Below are 24,267 nucleotides of genomic sequence, written 5' to 3'. Positions count from 1 at the left end.
GTTGCCCAGGCTCGAAGCCGGATCAAGCAATTGGGTTCCTTGGATTTCCAAAATAGACCCCAATATTCTGCCTTTACCCTGAAGGATGCAGATGTACCTTCCCTCAGGCCGATGACCTCAGGCCTCCATGGTCCCTGGTGCTCTAGGAAAGGCGGGCGCGATCTCGTGCCCACACCCAGTGCTCTGGGTCATAAGCCTGGATCTGGAAAAACAAATGCCCCTTAAGAAGATGGGGACTCCCCAGGATACCCCTCCCCCAGCTTCCAGCCTCCAGCCCACCCGATTCCTCCCTACCTCCTCCACCTCCCCACGCCCCACCCACCTCCTCCAACTCCTCCAGGGAAACCCAAGCCCTGCAGCGCATGGAACAGAAGAACTGGAACCGAAGCTTATGGAACAAGGGTATCTGGGATCGGTTCTTCCCATACAGGAAGTAGAAGATGTTTCGTTTGGAGGCCTCGTTGTCCTCCTCCATGTCATTGGCCAGGTAGCTGGGGACAGAAATCAGGTTGCTGCTCAGGGGCACCACCAGGAGAGACCTCCAGCCGAGGTCAGCTTCCCAGAGAGGAGGGCAGGGGACTGCCCTCAGCTCAGGACTGGCACCCACCCTGCAGAGCCATGCCTTCCTCAGGAGGGCCCTGATGGACAGAGACCTGCTGAAGGGCATCTCCCACTCCTTCAGGATGGAGACAAAAACCCAACTGGTGGCCAAGAGTGGTGGCTTACTCCTGGAATCCCAGCACATTGGGAGGCTGAAGCAGGATCATTTGAGGCCAGGAGTTTGAGATGAACCTGGGCAACATAGCAAGACCCTCGTCTCTATAAAAAATGTAAAAAACACGCTGGACGTGGTGACTCATGCCTGTAATCCCAGCACTTTGGGAGGCTGAACCAGGTGGATCGCTTGAGGCCAGGAGTTCGACACCAGCGACACCAGCCTGGTCAACACGGTGAAACCCCATCCCTACTAAAAATACAAAAATCAGCCTGGTGTGGTGGCACAGGCACCCTTTAGTCCTAGCTACTCAAAAGGCTGAGGCACAAGAATTACATGAACCCAGGAGGAGGAGGTTACAGTGAGCCAAGATTGGGCCACTCCATTCTAGCCTAAGAGGCAGAGCAAGTCTCTGTATCAATAAATAAATAAATAAATAAATAAATAAATAAATAACTGTCCAGGTGTGGTGGCACAGCCCTGTGGTCAAAGCTAATCTGGAGGCTGAGGTGGTAGGATCACTTGAGTACAGGATATGGAGGCTGCAGTGAGCTATGATCTCACCACTGCACTCCAGCTTGGGGGACAGAGCAAGTCTGTCTAAAAAAGTAAAATAAATTGAATACATTGATATTTTGCCAAACCCTGCCTTCTACAGGCATCTAGTCTAATGGGACTGGGAGTAATCAGGGCAGATGACCTAATCCCAATGTCACATGGTAATAGGATGTAACTGGAGAGCTACGAGCATGCAAAAGTTGGAAGATGAAGGAAGGCATCACAGAGGCCATGGGGTGAACTGACTTTAAGGAATGGGTCCTTCACTTCAGAACCACATGGGTGTGGAACACCCAGACAGAAAACACAAATGCAAAGTTGAGTAGAGGGCATTTGGAAGGAGCGGTGAAGCCACGCCAGGAAACACCAAGATGGCGAGACAGTTTGGTTGTAGAGATTGTAGAGAGGGTGGAATTTGCACTGTGGACCCCGGCCTCGATTTTGAAAGACATCAGCTAAGGAAGTTGTTCAGGTGGGCAGTGAGGGCGTTGTGCTTTGGAAAGATGCTCAGGCTGCACTAGGAAGCCCCAAGGCTTGGAGAGAGACTCCAGGAGACCCCAGCAGGGAGCATTTGACAGTGGATTAGAGTGATGCAAGAGGGACCTGAACTGTGGCCTCTGTCATGGGAACCTCGAGGAGGTCGATGGCATTTGCAGTTGATGGAAGGAGAGAGAGAGAAGAACCAGAAACATCTGCTTGCTGGGGGGAGCGTCGTGTCCACTCCTCTGCTCCTTTTCTTCTCCCCTTAGCGGTTGATGGTTCCTTTTGTTTTATTCTTTTATTTGTACACTGGCATTGGAATTTGTTTTTTTGGCTTTCTTTTTTTTTTTTGAGAAAAAGTCTCGCTCTATTGCCCAGGCTGGAGTGCAGTGGCTCAATCTTAGCTCACTGCAACCTCTGCCTCCTGGGTTCAAGGGGTTCTCTTGCCTCAGCCTCCCACGTAGCTTGGATTACAGGTGCACACCACCATGCCCAGCTAATTTTTCTATTTTTAGTAGAGACGGGGTTTCGCCATGTTGGCCAGGCTAGTATCGAACTCCTGACCTCAAGTGATCCGTTTGCCTCAGCCTCCCAAAGTGCTGGGATTACAGGCATGAGCCACCGCGTCCAGGCTGAGTTTCTTTTTAGAAACAACAGTCTAAGAACAAGATAGTATAATCCTCTCTTTTCTGTACACAGAGTAAAGAGGACAAATAGGTGAAAGAATAAATGAAAGGCTGGAATCCCACTTTCCCTGCTGTCCCAGGGCATTGGATATTGACGGATAGGAGGAAGCAAACCACTCACAGAGCCAGGAAGAAATGAATGCGTTGGTATTGCCAGGAGAAGAGGCCAGCACGGCTAAAATATGCTATGACCATAGCCAGGAGATACTGGTGGAGAGAAAGAAACAGAGAGAGGGAGAGGTCACATCTTGAGAGAGGAAGATCATGGAGATAGTGGAATGGGGGTGTGGGGAGGGGCTGCCCATCAGAGAAGGGACCTCAGTGTTGGCATGACTGTGCTCATGTGGAAATTGCAGGGTGGAGGAGTATTCCTCCCATCACCGGAGGAAGGGATGTCGGTGATGCTGCCAGGATGGTGGGCTCCAATGGGATCTTTTAACGGGTGTGTCTAGGTCGGCTGGTGTCAGGAGGGTCTTTTGTGTGCCAGGCAGAGAACTGTCTCAAAGAGCTGAGAGTAGAGGGGCCAGGAGCTTCAGGGTGCGGCCTGACTGCCAAACGACCTGTAGGAGAGGCAGGGGCCACTCATTCACTCGGCAAGAGACCAGCAGTGTTCTGAGGGAGATGCTGACAAATCATAAAAAGACCAAGAATAGCGGGGCGCGGTGGCTCATGCCTGTAATCCCAGCACTTTGGGAGGCCGAGGCGGGCGGATCACAAGGTCAGGAGATCTCGACCATCTTGGCTTACGCAGTGAAACCCCGTCTCTACTAAAAACACAAAAAATTAGCCGGGCGTGGTGGCGGGCGCCTATAGTCCCAGCTGCTGGGGAGGTTGAGGCAGGAGAATGGCGTGAACCCGGGAGGCAGAGCTTGCAGTGAGCAGAGATTGCGCCACTGCACTCCAGCCTGGGCGACAGAGCGAGACTCCGTCTCAAAATAAAAAAAAAAGACCAAGAATAGCTGGGAGTGGCAGCTCAAGCCTGTGATCCCAGTAGTTTGAGAGGCTGAGACAGGAGGATCACATGAGCCCAACAGTTCGAGAACAACCTGGGCAACTTAGCAAGACCATTTGTATAAAATTATTCAAGCATGATGGCATGTGCCTGTACTCCCAGCTACTCAGGAGGCTGAGGCAGGAGGATTGCATGAGCCCAGGAATTAGAGGCTGCAGTGAGCTGCGATCATGCCACTCTACTCCATCCTGGGGAACACAGCTGGATACTGTCTCAAAAAAAAAAAAAAAAAAAAAAGTGGGCACCAAGACTCAAGACTGTGGGAGCTGGAGGGGCACAGTGGCTCACTTCTGTAATCCCAGCATTTTGGGAGGCCAAGGCGAGCGGAACACCTGAGGTCAGGTGTTCAAGACCAACCAGGTCAACATGGCAAAACCTCGTCTCTACTAAAAACACAAAAATTAGCCAGCCATGGTTAATTGTAATCCCAGCTGCTTGGAAGACTGAGGCAGGAGAATGCCTTGAACCCAGGAGGCGTCTGCTGCAGTGAGCCAAGTTTGAGACACTGCCTCCAGCCAGGGCAACAGAGCGAGACTATCTCACAAAAAGAAAAGAAAAAGACTGTGGGAGCATCTGGTGGGAAGTGCTGGAGGGAGAGAGGAGAGGAACTGTGGGTTTGGAAGCTGCGCCCTCCCCCCGGCAGTGCATTGAAGCAGGAACACAGTTCTGTGGAGAACAACCTTACCTTGTCGGACACCCTCAGATCTTTGTCCCAGGCCAGGAATCTTTTAACGACAGGATCCTCTGTGATTAGAGAGCAGATGTCAGCATGAGAAGCAGGACAGGGTTTCTGTGGGAGCAGCAGGGCAGCAAGGAGAAGTGTGTCTCCCTGGGGGAAATCTCAGGATTGCTGCCACAAGTGAGGTGGATGGGAAGGGGAGAATGACTTTCACTGGGCAAGGGAGAGAGGCTCCTGCTCTGAGACTCGCCTGAGAAGAGGCCGAAGGAGGCCTTGGGTGTGAGAATCTACAGGATGTAGAGCTGGCAATAAACCAGAACGCCCTCCCAGCAGACACAGAGGGACCACTGCACAGTCATAAAGGAATTCCCATCATTTCCTCATGAGACAGTCACATCAGGGTGTGACCATGGCCTAGGTATCCCCCTCTACGGATGGAGACACTTAGGTTTAGAAAAGTCAGCAAGAGACAATAAGTTTTAGAGGGCACAGCTGAAGCCACTTTCTTTGATTTTTGATTTTGTTTTATAAATTTATTTTTTGGTTTTTTTTTTTTGAGCTGGAGTCTCGCTCTGTGGGCCAGGCTGGAACACAGTGGCACGATCTCAGCTCACTGCAACCTCAGCCTCCCGGGTTCAAGCGATTCTCCCATCTCAGTCCCCTGAGTAGCTGGGATTACAAGCGTGTGCTACCATGCCTAGCTAATTTTGTATTTTTAGTAGAGATCAGGTTTTACTATGTTGGTCAGGCTGGTCTCTAACTCCTGACCTCAGGTGATCCACCAGCCTTGGCCTCCCAAAGTGCTAGGATTACAGGTATGAGCTACTGCGCCTGGCCTTGCTTTTTCTTTTGAGACAGAGTTTTGCTCTGTCACCCAGGCTGGAGTGCAGTGGTGCCATCATAGCTCACTGCAGCCTCAAAAGTCCTGAGTTCAAGCAATCCTCTTGCCTCAGCCTCCCAACATGGTGGGATCTCAGGCGTGAGCCACCGCACTTGGCCCAAAACCAAGATTTCTTATCCCAAGCGCTGACCTAATCCTAATCTTCTATTGTCTCCTAAGCGTCCCTTATGAGTGATCACTTCTGAGTCCTCCCGCATGGAGAGCTCACCCACTGGGGGCATATTTTTCCCATTGGAAAAGTGTGGTTATTGGAAGTTGCCTCTTTTTTAGAATTTCAGGACTGGAGGTGCTCTCTGGGGTGTCCTCCTACCAAGCAGCCTGTTGAAAGTCTCGTGGTGCTCAGGGAGCACGCATGACACTCGCCGTCGCTTCAGCTTCATCTTGAGCCCACACAGCGTCTCCGCCACCCAGGTCTCCTCAGGCTCAGGGGCGAGCTCCTTCTCTGGCTCCTCCTCCGATGACTCCTCAGATTCGTCCGACCACTCCCTCTTCCTTTTCCAGCAAAGGGACCTACACGGGGGACTGGGATCTACCCCAGGGGCTGAGTAAAGAAACCATGCCACTGTGTAATGCTTCTGCAATTGATCACCTTAGAGCCTGACCCAAAATGCCAAACCATTCTCCATCCTCCCCAGCCCCCAGACTGCTGGCTTCTCCAAGGCATCTTTCCGTCTTTCTCCTTCGCTGAACCCCATGAGCCGCTCCTTCCCCTCTCCAAAACGCCAAACCACTCTTCATCCTCCCCAGCCTTACAGACTGCTGGCTTCTCACTGCAACCTCCGTCTCCCAGGTTCCAGTGACTCTCCTGCCTCAGCCTCCCAAGTAGCTGGGATTACAGGTGCTTGTCATAACGCCCAGCTCATTTTTGTACTTTTAGTAGAGACAGGGTTTCGCCATGTTGGCCAGGCTGGTCTCTAACTCCTGGCCTCAAGTGATCTGCCTGTCTTGGCCTCCCAAAGTACTGGGATTACAGGTGTGAGCCACAGCACCCTGCCTCAGTCCCTCCATTCTTCCCACACACCTCCTCAGGTGCTCCTTCCTGACTTCTGGACCTGTCCTTTTCTTTTTTTTTTTTTGCCACAGGGTCTCAATCTCTCCCTCAGACTGGAGTGCAGTGGTGCTATCTTGGCTCAAAGCAACCTCCACCTCCCGGGTTCTAGTGATTATCCTGTCTCAGCCTCCCAAGTAGCTGGGAATACAGGTGTGCACCACCACGCCCAGCTAAGTTTTGTATTTTTGGTATTGACGAGGTTTCTGTATATTGGTCAGGCTGGTCTCGAACAACTGATCTCAGGTGATCCACCCGCCTCAGCCTCCCAAAGTGCTGGGATTACAGGCGTGAGCTACCGCACCCGGCCTTTGGTTTTCTTTTGAAACAGGGTTTTGCTCTGTCATGCAGGCTGGAGTGCAGTGGTGCAGTCATAGCTCACTGCAGCCTCAAAGTCCTGAGTTCAAGCAATCCTCTTGCCTCAGCCTCCCAGTATGCTGGGATCTCAGGCATCAGCCACCACACCTGGCCCAAAACCAAACTTTCTCTTTTTTTTTTTTTTGTTGTTGTTGTTGTTGTTGTTGTTTTGAGACGGAGTCTCGCTCTGTCACCCAGGCTAGAGTGCAGTGATGCGATCTCGGCTCACTGCAAGCAACACCTCCGGGGTTCATGCCATTCTCCTGCCTCAGCCTCCCGAGTAGCTGGGACTACAGGCACCCGCCACCATGCCCGGCTAATTTTTTGTATTTTTAGTGGAGACTGGGTTTCACCATGTTAGCCAGGATGGTCTTGATCTCCTGACCTTATAATCCGCCCACCTCGGCCTCCCAAAGTGCTGGGATTACAGGCGTGAGCCACAGCGCCCAGCCCAAAACCAAGCTTTCTTGTCCCAAGCGCCAACCTTTATCAAGTCCAGCCTAATCCTCTATCATCTCCTAAGCGTCCCTCATGAGTGATCACTTCTGAGTCCTCCCGCATGGAGAGCTCACCCACTGGGGGCATATTTTTCCCATTGGAAAAGTGTGGTTATTGGAAGTTGCCTCTTTTTTAGAAGAACAGGATTGGAGGTGCTCTCTGGGGTGTCCTCCTACCAAGCAGCCTGTTGAAGTCCTCGTGGTGCTCAGGGAGCACGGACGACACTAGCTGTTGCTTCAGCTTCAACTTCAGCTTCATCTTGAGCCCACACAGCGTCTCCACCACCCAGGTCTCCTCAGGCTCATGGGCGAGCTCCTTCTCTGGCTCCTCCTCCGATGACTCCTCAGATTTGTCCGACCACTCCCTCTTCCTTTTCCAGCAAAGGGACCTACATGGCGGGCTGGGATCTACCCCAGAGGCTGAGTGAAGAAACCAGGCCACTGTGTAATGCTTCTGCAACTGATCACCTTAGACCCTGACCCCAAACCCCAAACCACTCTCCATCCTCCCCAGCCTCAGAGACTGTTAGCTTCTCCAAGGCATCTTTCTGACTTTCTCCTCTGCTCAACCCCATGTCCTGCTCCTTCCCCTCCCCATTATTCCGACTCTGTGTCCTCAGAACACTTCCTCATGTCCTTCCCTGATCCCTGGCTCTCTGAGTCCCTCCTTTGTTTTTTGTTTTTTGTTTTTGTTTTGTTGTGTTTTTTGTTTTGAGACAGAATCTTGCTTTGTCACCCAGGCTGGAGTGTAGTGGTGCAATCTCAGCTCACTGCAACATCTATCTCCCGGAGTCCAGTTATTCTCCTGCCTCAGCCTCTCAGGTAGCTGGGATTACAGGTGCCTGCCATAATGCCCATTTTTGTACTTTTAGTAGAGACAGGGTTTCACCATTTTGGCCAGGCTGCTCTCAAACTCCTGGCCTCAAGTGATCCGCTTGCCTTGGGCCTCCCAAAGTGCTGGGATTACAGGTGTGAGCCACTGCACCTGGCCTGAATTTCTCCATTCTTCCCACACACCCTCCTCAGGTGTGTGGAGACTTCCTGACCTCTGACCCTTCTTTCTTTTTTGGAGACAGTGTCCAACTCTCTCACCCAGACTGGAGTGCAGTAGCGCAATCTCGGGTCACTGCAACCTCTTCCTCCCAGGCTCAAGCGATTCTCCTGTCTCAGCCTCCCAAGTGGCTGGGATTACAGGCGTGCACCACTACCGCCTGGCTAATTTTTGTACTTTCAGTAGAGATGAGGTTTCACCGTGTTGGCCAGGCTGGTCTTGAACTCCTGACCTCAGGTGATCCGCCCGCCTCAGCCTCCCAAAGTGTTGGGGTTACAGGTGTGAGCCACTGCACCCAGCCCCCTTCCTTCATCTTAGTCAACCCTATCCCACCTCTTCTTCCTCCAGTCACCTCACCTGATGGTCCCGACACTTCATTATCTACCACCTCCTGGCGGGGGTACCCCGAGGTGCTCAGCTGGGGGCTCTGCTCCTCATCCTGGGGGTGCGGTTGACAACTGGTCATGATCTTTCCAAAATCTGTCCCAACCCACGGAACCTAGTCTCCGTTCTGTCCAAAGCCGCCTTCTGGATTCTGCTAGGACCCGGAAGAGTGTATTATCAATTCTTGAGGCTAGGAGAAGTCAGGAGTGGAGAACAGCTCTGAGAAGATGCTGTTGTCCACCTGAGCTCCCAGGCGCCAACGGAGGCCGGTCCTTCCAATCAGGAAGGTTGGAATCTCTGATGTCATCGGTCATTCCAACCTGGCAACCAGTTTGAAGAAAAACACATGTAACTGCCAAGCTGATCTCTTGTCCTGGAGATCCTGGGTGAATGGATGGTACCTCCTGCCACTGTCCCAACCTCAGACCACTGTCCAAAAGCATCATCAGGGTCTCCGCATCCCTCTGTTCCTTGTCCCAGCAGAGGCTGTGTCCTCTCCACGCAAAGCATGTTGGGGTCTCCTCTGTACATGCCCATTTCAGAGACCAGTCTGGTAGGAGAGGGAACAGGGTGGGAAAGAAAACTAGGGTAAGCAGAAACTATGAAACTTTACAAGAGTGAGATTATCATGTACAAGAGATCCCAAGAACATTGACTTGATGAAAAAGTCACATCAGAGCACTCAATTTGTCACTTTTCTGCCGAATGTTTACTGACTTTCGCTGTCTGAGATTCTATACTGGGGGTACATACGTCCTCTGCCCTAAGGCATCTTTGAGTCCAAGAGACATTTTGAGGCCTGAAAATCATAGGAAACTGCCCTTGAGCTCACACATGTTTCCAATGGTGTCCCCAATTTCAGGTAGTCCATGGATTACCTAAAGCCAGCCCCTCCAGTTCGGCTAAGAAACTAGTCTGTATATCAAGTTTTGTATCATATGTATTGCTCTGAACTCAGAAATTTCCCTACCATTTATGGATTCTATGAATAAAATATCCCATGTACAAAAAGACTAAATCGAAAAATCTCAACTGTGCACAGTGGCTCATGCTTGTAATCCCAGCACTTTGAATGGCCAAGGGAGGAAGATTGCCTGAGGCCAGCAGTTCAAAACCAGTGTAGGCAACATAGCAAGATCCCATCTCTGAAAAAACAAAACCAAACCAAATTAGACAGGTGTGGTGGCTGGCACCTGTGTTCCAACTACTTGGGAGACTCATGCGACAGGAAGATCACTTGAGCCCAGGAGTTAGAAGCTGCAGTGAGCTATGATCTTGCCACTGCACTCGAGTCTGGGCAACACAGCAAGACGTTGTGTCAAAAACATTTTTTTTTCTTGGATAAAAAATAAAAGAGTTGCATGATATTCAGAGACTATCCAAAAAACCTGTGGGTTCCCGGCCGGGCTCAGTGGCTCATGCCTATAATCCCAGCACTTTGGGAGGCCAAAGAGGGTGGATCACTTGAGGTCAGGAGTTTGAGACCAGACTGGCCATCTCAACTAAATATACAAAAAATTAGCCAGGCATGGTGGCAGGTGCCTGTAATCCCAGCTACTCGGGAGGAGGGGCTGGAGAATCACTTAAACTCAGGGTGCGGAGGTTGCAGCGAGCCAAGATCACATCATTGCACTCCAGCCTGGGCAACAAGAGCAAAACTCCATCTCAAAAAAAATAAGGAACCTGTGAGTAAGTTCCCACATGGTTTCCTAATGGGCTCCAGCTCTCCTAGGAGTCTCTTGCTCATGGGAAAGGCACAGACTGAACGAGGAAGCTCTGCTTTTCTGGAGTTCAAATTTGCATTCATGATGCTTTAACCCGTCAGAGCTGGGTGGGTCCTCCTACAACAAAACAGTTTGCTATCTCTCTCCTAGTTAGCAGGCTTTCAAATATTAGAAGATCAATGTTCTGACCCCATTAAAATTTCTCTTGTGGAATGAAAAGCTCTGATTTAACCCGTCTTCAAGCCTGCTTTGCATATTCCTTTCTCTTCTGGCACACCACCATGCCTGGTTCAATTTTGTATTTTTTTGATAGGGACAGCGTTTCGCCATGTTGCCGAGGCTAGTCTCGAACTCCTGGTCTCAAGCAATCTGCTCACCTCAGCCTCCCAAAGTGCTAGGATTAGAGGCACGAGCCACCACGCCAGGCCAAGGCTATTATTCTGACTTAGGGGTTTTTGTTTGTTTCATTTTGTTTTTCCTACAGAGTCATTATTTCTTCAATAGATATATCTCAAAGCAGAAGTTGGCTAAGATCATCCTGGAACTTCAAATTTCCTAACATCAGAGATGCGATAGAACTTTGGACAAATAGAGTGTGGTCTATATACAGCTGGTGCCAGAACTGCATAACCCTGGTATGGATGTGACATCCCTGTTTTCAGCACTATAGTTCTTCTACACACTTGGTGTTTATATACATATGTGCTCAAGTCAGTCCAACCCTCAAGCTAAACTCAGATAAGATGAAATTATTGAGTCATGCCTGCCTTTGCTTCTATAAAACATACATCAAGTCACTTTCTGGTTCCTGTTTTCTTGTCCTTATCATATTACTCATAGGACTCAGAATTGTTTATTATTAATTTCAGAGTTTAGAAGTATTGAAAGACACCATCTTTCCATCTCGTATCTACCACCGAGAACTTTACAGTCTAAAACAACAGTTTTGCATTTTGGAAAGTAAATTATGCAAGCTCCAGGAAGCACTGAAGGTTGGTATTGTCAAATAAAAAAGCAAATCTGGAATTAGGTAAGAAGACACTTTATTTGAAAAGACTATTGCAATAGGGAAAATGCTCAAGTCATAAGATTTATATCTCAAACATTAAGCGAAAAAGTTTTCTTTGTTAGCAAGGCATAAAAGGGTAGAACAAATTGGGTTATGGGGAAGTAAGATGAAGAGTTGGGATAATCTGATTAGACAGCTGATTAGATCAGGGAACATCTTTTCCTGAAGGTTGTTCAGCATACCAATGCTTGCTTAAGCCCAAGAATAGGTCAAGGTTCTAGGGCCTATGGGGAGGGCTAAATCCTGACTAAAGTTTGGTCAAGTTAGTAGATATTTTGTCCAGATTGGTCAGTGGCAGTGAGCAGTTCAGCTAATCACTTATGAGACAAAGAATGGGAATTTGGAGGGTCTGTGTCTGGCTTTGTCAGATAAACAAGGGAGCCATCCATAAATCTTATCTAACTGATGTGGGAAAAGTTGGTTCCACATCGCTTCCAAAATAATAAATTATTTCCTAGACATAAAACTGTAGGGAGATTTTTTTGTTTGTTTCTAGAGATTGAAACAAATTATGTTGCCCTGGCTAGACTCCAACTCCTAACTCCTAGGCTCAAGTGATCCTCCTACCTCAGCCTCCTTTAGTAGCTGGGACTGCAGGCTTGGATGGGGAGTTTTTTGGCCATCCTTATTTTCCAGAATCGCAGAGCTCAGGTAAAGTTCAATATTGTCAGTATTAAAGCAGAAGATCTGAAAAAAATATTGCCTGCTGTTTGCTTTTTTTTTTTTTTTTAAATAGACAGGGTCTCACTCTGTCACCCAGTCTAGTGTGCAGTGGCATGATCATGGCTCACTGCAACCTTGACCTCCTGGCTCAAGGGATCTTCCTGCCTCAGCCTCCCTTATAGCTGGGACCAGAAGTGTGTGCCACCTACCCAGCGAATTTTTTTATTTTTTGTAGGGATGGGGGTCTCACTTTGTTGCCCAGGCTGGTCTCAAACTCCTGGCCTCAAGTGATCCCCCTACCTCAGCCTCCCAACGTGTTGGGATTGCAGGCATGAGCCATGGCACCTGGCTTGTTTGTAAATTTAAATAATCAGACATAAAAATAAAAATTTATGCACAGCAAAATAAGATGCAAAAGGCTGGGCGCGGTGGCTCACGTCTGTAATCCCAGCACTTTGGGAGGCTGAGGCAGGTGGATTGCCTGAGGTCAGGAGTTCGAGACCAGCTAGCCAAGATGGTGAAACCCTGTCTCCACTAAAAATACAAAAAAAAAAAAAATTAGCCAGGCATAGTGGTGCATGCCTGTAATCTCAGCTACTGGGGAGGCTGAGGCAGGAGAATCGCTTGAACCCAGGAGGCGCAAATTGCAGTAAGCAGAGATCATGCCACTGCAGTCCAGCTTGGGCGACACAGCGAGACCATGTCTCAAATAAAATAAGATGCAAAAATATTTGCTCAAATATGAGGAAAATAATTAATTATTGAATATATAAAGAACCAATACAAATCAATACAAAAAAGACCAATAACTTAGCAGTAAAATGAGGAAATTATATGAATACAGCATTCACCTAAATATAGGAATACAAGCCAGGTACAGTGGTGCACACTTATCATCCCAGCTACTCAAGAAACTGAGATAGGAGAATCACTTGAGCACAGAATTTTGAGGCCATCCTGGGCAGAAAGAAAAGGAATACAAATGGTTCTTAAATACATGAGTAGGGCTGGGCACGGTGACTCATGCTTGTAATCCCAGCAGTTTGGGAGGCCAAAACGGGCAGATCATCTGAGATCAGGAAAATCACTTGAACCCGGGAAGTGGAGACTGCTGTGAGCCAAGATCGTGCCACTGCTCTCCAGCCTGGGTGACAGAGCTAGACTCTGTCTCAAAAATAAAATAAAATAAAAATAAAATAAATAAATACATGAGTAGGTACTCAACTTCACTTAAGAGTGAATCAGGGGCCGGGCACAGTGGCTTACCCCTGTAATCCCACCACTTTGGAAGGCCGAGGTGGGTGGATCACTTGAAGTCAGGAGTTCAAGACCAGCCTAGCCAATGTGAAACCCCCTCTCTACTAAAATACAAAAATTAGCTGGATGTGGTAGTGCATGCCTATAATCCCAGCTACTCGGAGGGCTGAGGCAGGTGAATTGCTTGAACCCGGGAAGCGGAGGTTGCAGTGAGCTGAGATCACACCACTGCACTCCAGCCTGGGCAACAGAGCAAGACTCCATCTCAAGAGTAAATCAGGGCTGGGTGCTGTGGCTCACGCTTGTAATCCCAGCACCTTGGGAGGCCAAGGTGGGCAGATCACTTGAGGTCAGGAGTTTGAGACCAGCCTGGCCAACATGGTGAAATCCTGTCACTACTAAAAATACAAAAATTAGCCAGGTGTGATGGCAGGCACCAGTAATCCCAGCTACTCAGGAGGCTGAGGCAGGAGAAGCACTTGAACCCGGGAGGTAGAGGTTACAGTGAGCCGAGATTGCGCCGCTGCACTCCAGCCAGGGTGACAGAATGAGACTCTATTTCAAAAAAAAAAAAAAAAAAGTGAATCAGGACTAGGTGTGGTACCAGTGACAAGCCTCAAAGAATATTTGCATAAACAAAATGTCTTTATTTTAGGCAGCAGAAAGAAAAAGTTATCCTACTACCCCCATTAAGGCAACTTCCCAAACTCATTTACAGAACTTTTACTTATCTCTCATTTCGCTAAAACATAGTCATGTATTTAATTATACCTAGTCACTAGGGAACCTGAGGAATGTAATCTATCATCTGGATTACAGTGTGTCCAGCTAAAAGTCAGGTTTCCTATTACTAAAGAAGAAGGCAAAAATGTATATTGGGAGGCAATTAGTAGTCTCTGCCACACACAAAAAACAGAAATGCAAAATAAACTTCAATGAGTAATGCCTTTAGCCTATCAGATTGACAGAACAAACAAATCAAAGACCAAAAGTTTTGGAGAAACAGTTGCTTTCTTGTTATTGAGAATGCCATAAATTGATAAAACCTCTATGGGCTATAATTAGTTAACATCTATCAACATTTTTAAAATATATCATTTGATGCAACCAAATTTTGTACATATGTACAAAGTGATTTATTGCAGTGTGATTTGAAAAATAGTGAAAACAAAAAACAAAACTAAGTGTCAAAGAATATGGGATTAATTGACTGAATTATAATCCATTCATTCAGTGGAATACTATGTAGCTGTTAAAAAGAATGAGGTAGTTCTGTATGTACTAATGAGGTATGATCTCAAGAATATACCATCAGTCCCCTACCCCCTAGGAAAACTTTTTTTAAAAGAATACACTAATGGCCAGGCATGGTGGCTCACGCCTGTAATCCAGCACTTTGAGAGGCCAAGGTGGATGGATCACTTGAGGCCAGGAGTTTGACACCAGCCTGGCCAACATGGCAAAACCCCATCTCTACTAAAAGTACAAAAAATTAGCCTGGCATGGTGACACGCTCCTGTAATCCCAGCTGCTCCACAGGCTGAGGCAGGAGAATCACTGGAACTTGGGAGACAGATGTTGCAGTGAGCTGAGATCACGCCACAGCGCTCCAGCCTGGGCAACAGAGCATGACTGTGTCTCAGAATAATAATAACAATAATAATACACTATTAAATTAAATGTAAAGGTATATTCAGAACAGTGTTTATCGGATGTTCCCATGTATTATTAAAATATATAACTTTGGGAGGCCAAGGTGGTTGGATAACTTGAGGTCAGCAGTTCAAGACCATCCTGGCCAACATGATGAAACCTCCTCTCTACTAAAAAAAATAGCCAGGCATGGTGGCGCATGCCCGTAGTCCTAGCTACTCAGGAGGCTGAGGCAGGAGAATCGTTTGAACCAGGAGGCGGAGGTTGCAGTGAACCATGATCATGCCACTGCACCCCAATCTGGGTGACAAAGCGAGACTCTGTCTCAAAAAAAAATTATTTGAGACCAAAAAAAGAATAGAATAATTGTTTTTGTTTGTTTGAAACAAAGTCTCGCTCTGTCACCCAGGCTAAAGTATAGTGGCATGATCTAAGCTCACTGCAACCTCTGCCTTCTGGGTTCGAGCAATTCTTCTGCCTCAACCTCCTGAGTAGTCGGGACTACAGGTTCCTGCCACCACACCTGGCTAATTTTTGTATTTTTAGTAGAGACGGGATTTCACCATGTTGCCCAGGCTGGTCTTGAACTCCTGACCTCAAGTGATCTGCCTGCCTTGGCCTCCCAAAGTGCTGGGATTCTAGACATGAGCCACCACACCAGGCCTAAATAAAATTATTGAGACTAGGTGGGACTCCAAAAATAAATAGCAAAAAAATTAAACATAAAATAAAACTAATTGACCAGATGAGATTTTGGTTCTAGAAGTAAATTCATTGCTTTTTTAAATTCCTATAATTTTATAACTTTGTCAGAGCAGTTTACTATGGGTGGCAAGGCAGTATTCAAACAGACCTTAAAAATTAAATTTTGTAGCTGGGCATGGCATACACACCTATGGTCCCAATTACTCAGGGGACTGAGGTGGGAGGATTCCTTGAGCCTCAGGACACTCCAGCCCATTGCATTCTAGCCTGGGCAACATAGTGAGACTCTGTCTCTAAAAAAAAGTTTTCTTTTAATTTAAAAAGTCTAGAATGAATGTGTGTGTGTATGTGTGAAATAATTCTATAAACCTTTCCTTCTCTTCTTCACCTCTGGTGTACACACTCTACGTTTCATGACTTTTCTCCTATTTCAGCTCTTCTTATATTTTAACCCCAAATCATTAATCCCAATGTACCAGGGAGGATGATGATATAGAACTAAGAATGGGCCAGGCATGGTGGTTCACACCTGTAATCCCAGCACTTTGGGAGGCTGAGGCAGGCAGATCCCAAGGTCAGAAGATCGAGACCATCCTGGCCAACAAGGTGAAACCCCGTCTCTACTAAAAATACAAAAAAATTAGCTGGGCGTGGTGTCACACACCTGTAGTCCCAGCTACTCAGGAGGCTGAGGCAGGAGAATCACTTGAACCCAGGAGGTAGAGGTTGCAGTGAGCCAAGATCATGCCACTGCACTCCAGCACTCCAGCCCTCCAGCCTGGGCGACATAGCAAGACTCCATCTCAAAAAAAAAAAAAAAAAATGTGAACTAACAATGAAGCTTATGTTATTTCCTTCACTAAGAAAGCGCCTAGAAGGCTGTATCAGTCAAAATTCTTTTTAGCCACAAGTGACAGAAACACAATGCAACCCGGCTTAAGCCCATAAAACCAGTAAGTCTAAGGTATGACTGGATTCGGGGACTCGAATGATATTGTCAGCATCCTGGCTCTGTCTCATCTTTCAGTTCTGCCTTCTTTAGAATAAGTTTATTTCTCAGACAGACTCTCCCCTTGCACTAGCAACATGGTTGCTGGCAGCCTTAGATTCTTATTCTCATAACAGAACAATCTCAGCTGAGAGAACTTGCCCTGGGTCATGTGTCTAGTCCTTGAGTGAGTATCCTGACCAGATCAGGTGGACTGAGGGAGAGAAGGAAAACCCAGGTGCTTTTACCAGAAGTAGGAATGGCTACAGGTGAGGGCTAGTCCCTGGGCCTGTTTACCCCACTTCAGAAGCTCTGCTCTATATTGCTGGGAGGGCTGGCTCCTACAGGATACATTCCTCAAGTTCCAGGTCACCTGGTTCCTGGTTATGATGGCCTATTGCAAGACATTGATGAGAGACTATAGGGAGGGACAAGACAAGAGTTTCTTCCCCTCCTCTTTACTGCATGATTTCTCCAGCAATGGTAGTTGTTGCCTTCTGGCCCCATCTCCCACTGGATAAATACTCCATGTTTCTTCTTCTTCTTCCTATTTTTTTTTTTTTTTTTTTTTTTTTTGAGACAGAATTTCACTCTCGTCCAGGCTGGAGTGTAGTGAGTGGCACGATCTCGGCTCACTGCAACCTCCACCTCCCAGGTTCAAGCGATTCTCCTGCCTCAGCCTCCCAAGTAGCTGGGATTACAGGTGCCTGCCACCACACCTGGCTAATTTTTGTGTTTTTAGTAGAGACGAGGTTTCACTATGTTGTCTAGGCTGGTCTCGAACTCCTGACCTCAGGTGACCCACCTGCCTCGGCCTCACAAAGTGCTGGGATTACAGATGTGAGCTACCGCACCCAGCCAATGTTTCCTGATTCTCTGGGTAAACCTACCTCCAGACCTCTGGATACACTGCCTCCACCTTTTGTTTCTCCAGCCTCAGGATGTTAATGGCTTCCTGCTGTTGCTAATCTCTGATTGCCTCACGGTACCCAGTGGGCCTCTCAGCTCTTCCGTTATGAATGTAACCAAGTGCCTGTATTACACGACCCCTCTTTTCAATATCCAGAGTGGTTTCTATTTTCCTGACGGATATGTGCAGGAAAATATCCACTCCAAACTCCCCTAAGAAAGGCCCCTGTGTCTCAACATTGTGCTCATTGGTCTGGAGAGAAGCTTCTGGAATTCCATTCCTGCTCCCAGAATTTGTGCCTCACGATGAATTAGCCAAAGGAGAAAAAGGCAAGTCATTTAACTCCTCTGGGCCTCAGTTTCCTCATCTATACATTGGGGATGATACCATTTGTGGGGGACTGAATGCATGGCAGCCTCCAAAAGGTATATTCAAGTCCTAATCCCCAGACCCTGTAAATACAGCCTTATTTGGACAAAGGGCTTTACAAATGTAATTAGGGTAAGGATTTTGAAATGAGGAGATCTTCCTGGATTATCTAGGTGGACCCTAAGTCCCAGGACAAGTGCCCTTATGAGAGAGACACATAGAGAATGCATACAGAGAAGAGAAGCAATGTGACCACAGAGATAGAGATTGGAGTGCTGTAGCCACAAACCAAGGAGTGCTGACAGCTACCAGAAGCCAAAAGAGGCAAGGAACCAATTCTTCCCCAGAGGCATGGGAGGCAGTGAAGCTCCACTGACACCTTGATGTCAGACTTTATGCCTCTAGCACTGTGAGAAAATAAACTTCAATTGTTTTCAGCCACCAAGTTTGGGATAATTTGTTACAGCAGGCACAGGGAATTAATACACTGTTTTACTGCATAGGGTCATTGTGTTTGTTTGCTAGAGCTGCCATAACAAAATACCACAGGCTGGGTGGCTTATACAACAGAAATTTATTTTCTCACAGTCTGGAAGCAAGAAGTCTGTGGCTTCTTGGTTAGTTTATTCTGAGGCTCCTCCTGGGCTTGTAGATGGCTGTCTTCGCTCTATCTTCACACAGTCTTTCCTCTGTGTGAGTACATTCCTGATGTCTCTCTGCATGTCTGATTTCCTCTTACTATAAGAACACCAGGCCGGGCGCAGTGGCTCAAGCCTGTAATCCCAGCACTTTGGGAGGCCGAGGCGGGTGGATCACGAGGTCAGGAGATCGAGACTATCCTGGCTAACATGGTGAAACCCCGTCTCTACTAAAAATACAAAAAACTAGCCGGGCGTGGTGGCGGGCGCCTGTAGTCTCAGCTACTTGGGAGGCTGAGGCGGGAGAATGGCGTGAACCCGGGAGGCGGAGCTTGCAGTGAGCCGAGATCACGCCACTGCACTCCAGCCTGGGAGACACAGCGAGACTCCGTCTCAAAAAAAGAAAAAAAAAGAACACCAGTTAGAATGGATTAGGACCCACCCTAACGTCCTCATTTTAACTTAATCACCTCTTTAAAGACCCTATCTCCAAATATAGTCACTAGTCACATTCTGAGGTTCTGGATGTTAAGATTTCAACATACGAATTCTGGGACACAATTCAGTCCACAGTAGTCATGTTCCAGATCCTTGGCCTTTATCAGTTTCTTGAATGTACTATATTCTTGGCTGCATTAAGTATTTTTTCCTCTGCAAGGAACTCTTCCCCTAGTCTTTATCTCCCTTCATCTGCTAAGTCTCAATTTATTCTTGAGATCATGGCTAAATATCACTTCCCAAGCCTCCAGCTGTTCATGCTCATAGCACACTTCATTGATCTTATTGAAGTACTGTTTTGTTTTGAGTGTGTTTGTGCATCTTTGTTTGAGATGAGATCTCACTATGTTGTCCAGACTGGTCTCGAACTCCTGGACTCAAGCAATTCGCTGGATTCAGCCTTCCAAAGTGCTGGGATTACAGGTGTGCACCACCATTCCCAGCCTTCTGTGCATGTTTAATGTCTGTCTTCCCTCACCGGACTGTCAGCTCCATGAGGTGACACACAGGGCTCACACTGTACTTATGGTGCCTGGCATATAGTACATACAAAATAAACGAATGAATGAAATGAAGAAACTTATGATTATAAATGAGAAAATATCATGAAGCACATGGTACACTGAGAAAGCATTCAATACATGGTAGCTATTATTTTGATGACTGTCACCCTCAAGAATCAAAGTAACTTGTTATTTATTTGCCAAATGTGATGTCTTCTTCCAGACCATCTCAGAAAGTTCTTCCTGTCCAAGCTGTGGTCAAACATGTCACATGAGTGGTAAACTTACAAATGTGCCTGCCTGTGTTCTCATCACCCCTGGAGACTCCAAAGCTGTGCTTCCTCCCACGCTGCCACAGCCAGCCAGCCATCTTCCTCCTCCTCCTCCTCCACCTCCACCTCCACCTCCACTTCCACCTCCGCCACCTCCTCGACCACCAGTAGCACCTGTGTTGCTCAGAAAACCCAGTCTTGCTAAAGCATTTCAGGTAGGTAACAATCTAGTAATGATATGTTTTGGTCAGTGTGTAATATAGCAGTAAAGCCAAGTAGCCTTTTAAGACCAGGCTAATCAGGGCTTGGGCCGGAAGGCTATATTTTGTTCTGATTCCATATCTTAATTATTATGTTTTTAAAATCTCAGTCCCTGAGGAATTCCTAGAAGCTGGATTGAGAAATGAAAGTGATGTGTGTGAAACCCAGTAGAGTGGAAGATTCCTATTCGCTTCTCAGCATGGCTTTTTCCTAGGGAAGAAAACCTCCCTAGGAAACCAAATTAAAAATAGAAGATTGCTTAGTGAGTGAAGTCAGAACAAAGAGTTAGTGGATTCCAAAGTTTCATGTCGTTAGGCTGGAGAATCAATCTCTATTTCAGTTACTTATTTACCAAGGGGACCAGAAATTTTGTGAATCACTAAGACAGGCATGACCCTGTTTTAAAATCTGCTGAATTTTCACTAGGATACATTTGGTTTAATGTAGCTGAATTAAATCCAGAGTCTTCCCAATCTTGACACCAAAAAAAAAACAAAAAACAAAAAACCCAGAGCCTATCGTTATATTTGCCCTAATTATACCTCTGTTATTGTATACATTCTTGCTCTATGGAAACTGAGTCATCTTTCTAGGTAATTCAAGGAAAACTTCACTTTAACCCGATTAACTCCTTCAACTCTTGTCTTATTGTAATGACTCTTACGGAAAATGCATTATTGCAGGAAACTGGTCCATCTCTTATTTGTTAGCAAAGCCTTAGCTTATAAAAACGAAATTGGGGGAGGGGTGGGAAGCCTTACATTTTGATGAATACTTTTCAATGGGTGATAAAAACAGGATTATTCTTGGTTGAGTGGAAAGAATATGAAAGGTTCCTAGGGTAAATAAGAGTTACCTCTTAACTCTGAGTCTTTAAAAACTAGATTTGGATTTGCATTTCACCAGTTGTGCTGGTTCCAATTTGAATTCTTACCTCACCATGTATTTCAAGGCTGGACCATTAAAAAAAGATGGACCCATGCAGATAACAGTTAAAGATCTGCTGACTGTAAAATTAAAGAAGACACAGAGTGTAGATGAAAGGAGGAAGGTAAGATGTCATTGACCATATACATGTTCTTTTTTGCTTTTAACCTTGTTGTCCCATTCTGGAAAATAAGCATAAGCCTTATGTATAGAAGTCATTCCAGGCAGGGTGAGTGGCTCGTGCCTATAATCCCAGCACTTTGGGAGACCAAGGTGGGAGGATCACCTGAGCCCAGGAGTTCAAGACCAGCCTGGGGAACATGGCAAGACCTCATCTCAATTTGTATACAACTAGGGGGGTGGGGCAGGGCTGGGGGGAGAAGTCATTTCATTTCAAGTTAAATTTGTTATGTTTTTATTTTAGTAGTTTTGGATTTCCCAACAAAATGTGTATATTAGAAAATGATAGGCCGGGCGCGGTGGCTCAAGCCTGTAATCCCAGCACTTTGGGAGGCCGAGACGGGCGGATCACGAGGTCAGGAGATCGAGACCATCCTGGCTAACACGGTGAAACCCCGTCTCTACTGAAAAATACAAAAATCTAGCCAGGCGAGGTGGCGGGCGCCTGTAGTCCCAGCTACTTGGGAGGCTGAGGCAGGAGAATGGCGGGAACCCGGGAGGCGGAGCTTGCGGTGAGCTGAGATCCGGCCACTGCACTCCAGCCTGGGCGACAGAGCGAGACTCCGTCTCACAAAAAAAAAAAAAAAAAAAGAAAATGATTTAATTAGGCAATTTTTATCTCCCAACCGTTAGTCTGAAGAGGTAGAGACATCCTTTGAAGCTTTGGAATAAAAATTGGGTAGAATAGTGGATGTATCTTACACATACTCAGCACTCAGATATTTGCCATTTTTGCATGTTTACATTTTGAGTGATATTTTAAGATTTGTTTTAATAATGTCTCATTTTATAATTAAAGCTTATACCATCGCCGAAAGCACGGAATCCACTAGTTACTGTCTCTGATTTGCAGCGTGTTACCCTGAAACCTAACTCCAAAGTGTTATCAACTCGAGTTACAAATGTCTTAATGTAAGGAACTGCACAGTACTATGCTCTACTACTTCTTAAAAGAATGATATTGTCGTACAAGGGCCTAACAAAAGGGAAAACAAGATTTTTGTGTGTATTTCTAATGTTAAAAGTTATATATGCTCATTATAGAAAAATTGAAATCTACAGAAAAGTTTAAAAAAGAAAACAAAAATTATCTAAATAGTCCTATCATTGGAGATAGCCACTGTTAACATACTGCGGTTTATCATTCTAGTCTTTTTCTGGGCATATGCTTTATTGCCCCATTTAAAGATGCTGTTTATTATAAGATATGCCATTGATTTAATGACAGATTTTGGGATAAAAAGATATACTATCAAGAATTTTAGGCTGGGTGTGGTGGGTTATGTCTGTAATCCCACCACTTTGGGAAGCCGAAGTGGGAGGATTACTTGAGGCCAGGAGTTTAAGACCAGCCTGGGCAACATAGTGAGAGTCCCATCTCTAAAAAAATTAATTAAATTAAAAATTAGCCTGATGCAGTGGTGTGTGCCTGTGGTCCCAGCTACTCGGAAGGCTGAAGAAAGAGGATCACTTGAGCTCAGGAGATCAAGGCTGCAGTGAGAAGTGATTGTGCCACTGTACCCCAGCCTGGGCAACAGAGAGAGACTCCATCTCAAAAAAAAAAAAAATGATAACCTAAATGTCTCAAGACAGGATTTTATCTGTGAAATTTACATGCAATGAACTGCATATTTTGAAGATGTCAAAATGAAACTTTAAGTTAATTTTCAAAAAGATGGGAAGAGTTCATGGTATATTGAATGGACAAAACTGTATCTACAATATGATTATACACAGACAGATACACACATATACCATATTTACTTGATTCCAAGACGTACTAGTTTTCATATTATATAATTTCTGAAAGCAACCTGTTTTATTTTTTATTTTTTGTATTGTTTTATTTTTTGAGATGGAGTCTCGCTCTGTCGCCCAGGCTGGAGTGCAGTGATGCGATATCGGCTCACAGCAACCTCCACCTCCCGGGTTCCGGCGATTCTCCTGCTTCAGCCTCCTGAGTAGCAGGGATTACAGGCATGTGCCACAATGCCTGGCTAATTTTTATATGTTTTAATAGGGATAGGGTTTCACCATGTTGGTCAGGGTGGTCTCAAACTCCTGACCTTAAGTGACCCACCCCCCCTCAGCCTCCCAAAGTGCTGGCATTACAGGGGTGAGTCACTGTGCCTGGCTTAGGTTATGACATTTAATTTCTGTAAGTCTTCATTAGACATCCGTGCCTATCAACTCTGTACATGGCTGAGTTTTTCCCTAGGATGGATTTTTATACATGTAACTCCTGGGTCAAGAAGTATTATGTATTGGAATGGCTATATCACCTTATGTTCCCATCGGCATCTTCTGCTTTTTTTTTTTTTTTTTTTTTTTTGAGGAGTCTTGCTCTGTCACCCAGGCTAGAGTAGTGGCACAATCTCGGCTCACTGCAACCTCTGCCTCCCAGGTTCAAGCAATTCTCTACCTCAGCCTCCCGAGTAGCTGGGATGACAGGTGCCCGCCACCATGCCCAGCTAATTTTCATATTTTTAGTAGAGATGGGGTTTCATCATCTTGGCCAGGCTGGTCATGAACTCCTGACCTCATGATCCACCTGCCTCGGCCTCCTAAAGTGCTGGGATTACAGGCGTGAGCTACCACACCCAGCCTCTACTACAATTTTTTAATGTAACACATAGAACTACTTTCTCGGATGTTGCCTATAGAAATGATTGCTTTCCTTTGGGAAAAAATAATAAAATCTGGCAAGTTCTAATTTTTATATCTTTGTTTTATCAGTACTCCTGGAAAAAGTCAGATGGATCTGCGGAAACTGCTTAGAAAAGTCGATGTAGAGAGGTAATACACTCTCATATCTTTATGCCTTCTAAGTCCATTTTAAAAGTTGGCATAAAACACAGCTATTTTTATTTTCAAAACCTTTGTAGGAGCCCAGGTGGAACCCCTCTTACCAACAAAGAAAATATGGAAACAGGAACAGGACTGACTCCAGTGATGACTCAGGCCTTAAGGAGAAAGTTTCAGGTAACCCTTTAGGAAAAGAATATTGGTTCCTTTGCTTGAAAATAAATTGGCCTGGTGTGGTGGCTCATGACTGTAATCCTAACACTTTGGGAGGCTGAGGTGGGGGGATTGCTTGAGCCTAGCAGTTCAAGATGGGCAACATGGTGAAACTCTGTCTCTACAAAAAATACAAAAAATTAGCCAGGCCTGGTGGTGCACGCCTGTAGTTCCACCTACTTGGGAGGCTGATGTGGGAGGATCACTTGAGCCCAGGAGGTCAAGGCTGCAGTGAGCTGTGATTGCACCACTGCACTCCAGCCT

General features: G+C 46.3%; 3 protein-coding genes across 7 annotated transcripts in view; 1 reads left to right on the top strand and 2 right to left on the bottom strand.

The window, feature by feature from the left end:
- The window catches only part of SKA2 (spindle and kinetochore associated complex subunit 2), a 976,874-nt gene that overhangs the window by 61,641 nt on the left and 890,966 nt on the right, over window positions 1-24,267 (bottom strand). The gene's annotated exons all lie outside the window — the stretch shown is intronic.
- The window catches only part of PRR11 (proline rich 11), a 47,780-nt gene that overhangs the window by 18,491 nt on the left and 5,022 nt on the right, over window positions 1-24,267 (top strand). The window contains exons 3-9 of the mRNA XM_050764738.1: window positions 10,577-10,727; window positions 10,962-11,084; window positions 19,569-19,832; window positions 20,831-20,929; window positions 21,785-21,897; window positions 23,722-23,781; window positions 23,871-23,967. Coding sequence (XP_050620695.1) covers window positions 10,577-10,727; window positions 10,962-11,084; window positions 19,569-19,832; window positions 20,831-20,929; window positions 21,785-21,897; window positions 23,722-23,781; window positions 23,871-23,967 — 907 coding nt within the window. The remainder of the gene's footprint in view (window positions 1-10,576; window positions 10,728-10,961; window positions 11,085-19,568; window positions 19,833-20,830; window positions 20,930-21,784; window positions 21,898-23,721; window positions 23,782-23,870; window positions 23,968-24,267) is intronic.
- LOC126939428 (putative speedy protein-like protein 3) lies at window positions 143-5,796 on the bottom strand. Its single transcript, XM_050764799.1, has 5 exons — window positions 5,342-5,796; window positions 4,137-4,195; window positions 2,561-2,646; window positions 323-491; window positions 143-202 (listed from the first exon to the last, which is right to left on the bottom strand). The coding sequence occupies exons 1-5, from the start codon at window positions 5,409-5,411 to the stop codon at window positions 143-145; spliced, it is 444 nt and encodes a 147-aa protein (XP_050620756.1). The 5' UTR covers window positions 5,412-5,796.

This window comes from Macaca thibetana, chromosome 16 (genome assembly GCF_024542745.1).
Source record: "Macaca thibetana thibetana isolate TM-01 chromosome 16, ASM2454274v1, whole genome shotgun sequence".
Taxonomy (NCBI): Eukaryota; Metazoa; Chordata; class Mammalia; order Primates; family Cercopithecidae; genus Macaca; species Macaca thibetana.
This window is presented reverse-complemented; position numbering and strand designations above follow the sequence as displayed.

Excerpts from the sequence above, each read along its gene's own strand:
- LOC126939428 (XM_050764799.1), bottom strand. The coding sequence starts at position 5,411 with ATGAAGCTGAAGCGACGGCGAGTGTCATGCGTGCTCCCTGAGCACCAC. Across the intron at positions 2,647-4,136 it reads ATCTGAGGGTGTCCGACAAG|TATCTCCTGGCTATGGTCAT; the intron begins GTAAGGTTGTTC and ends TCTCTCCACCAG. Across the intron at positions 203-322 it reads CCCTGGAGGAGTTGGAGGAG|ATCCAGGCTTATGACCCAGA; the intron begins GTGGGTGGGGCG and ends TTGTTTTTCCAG.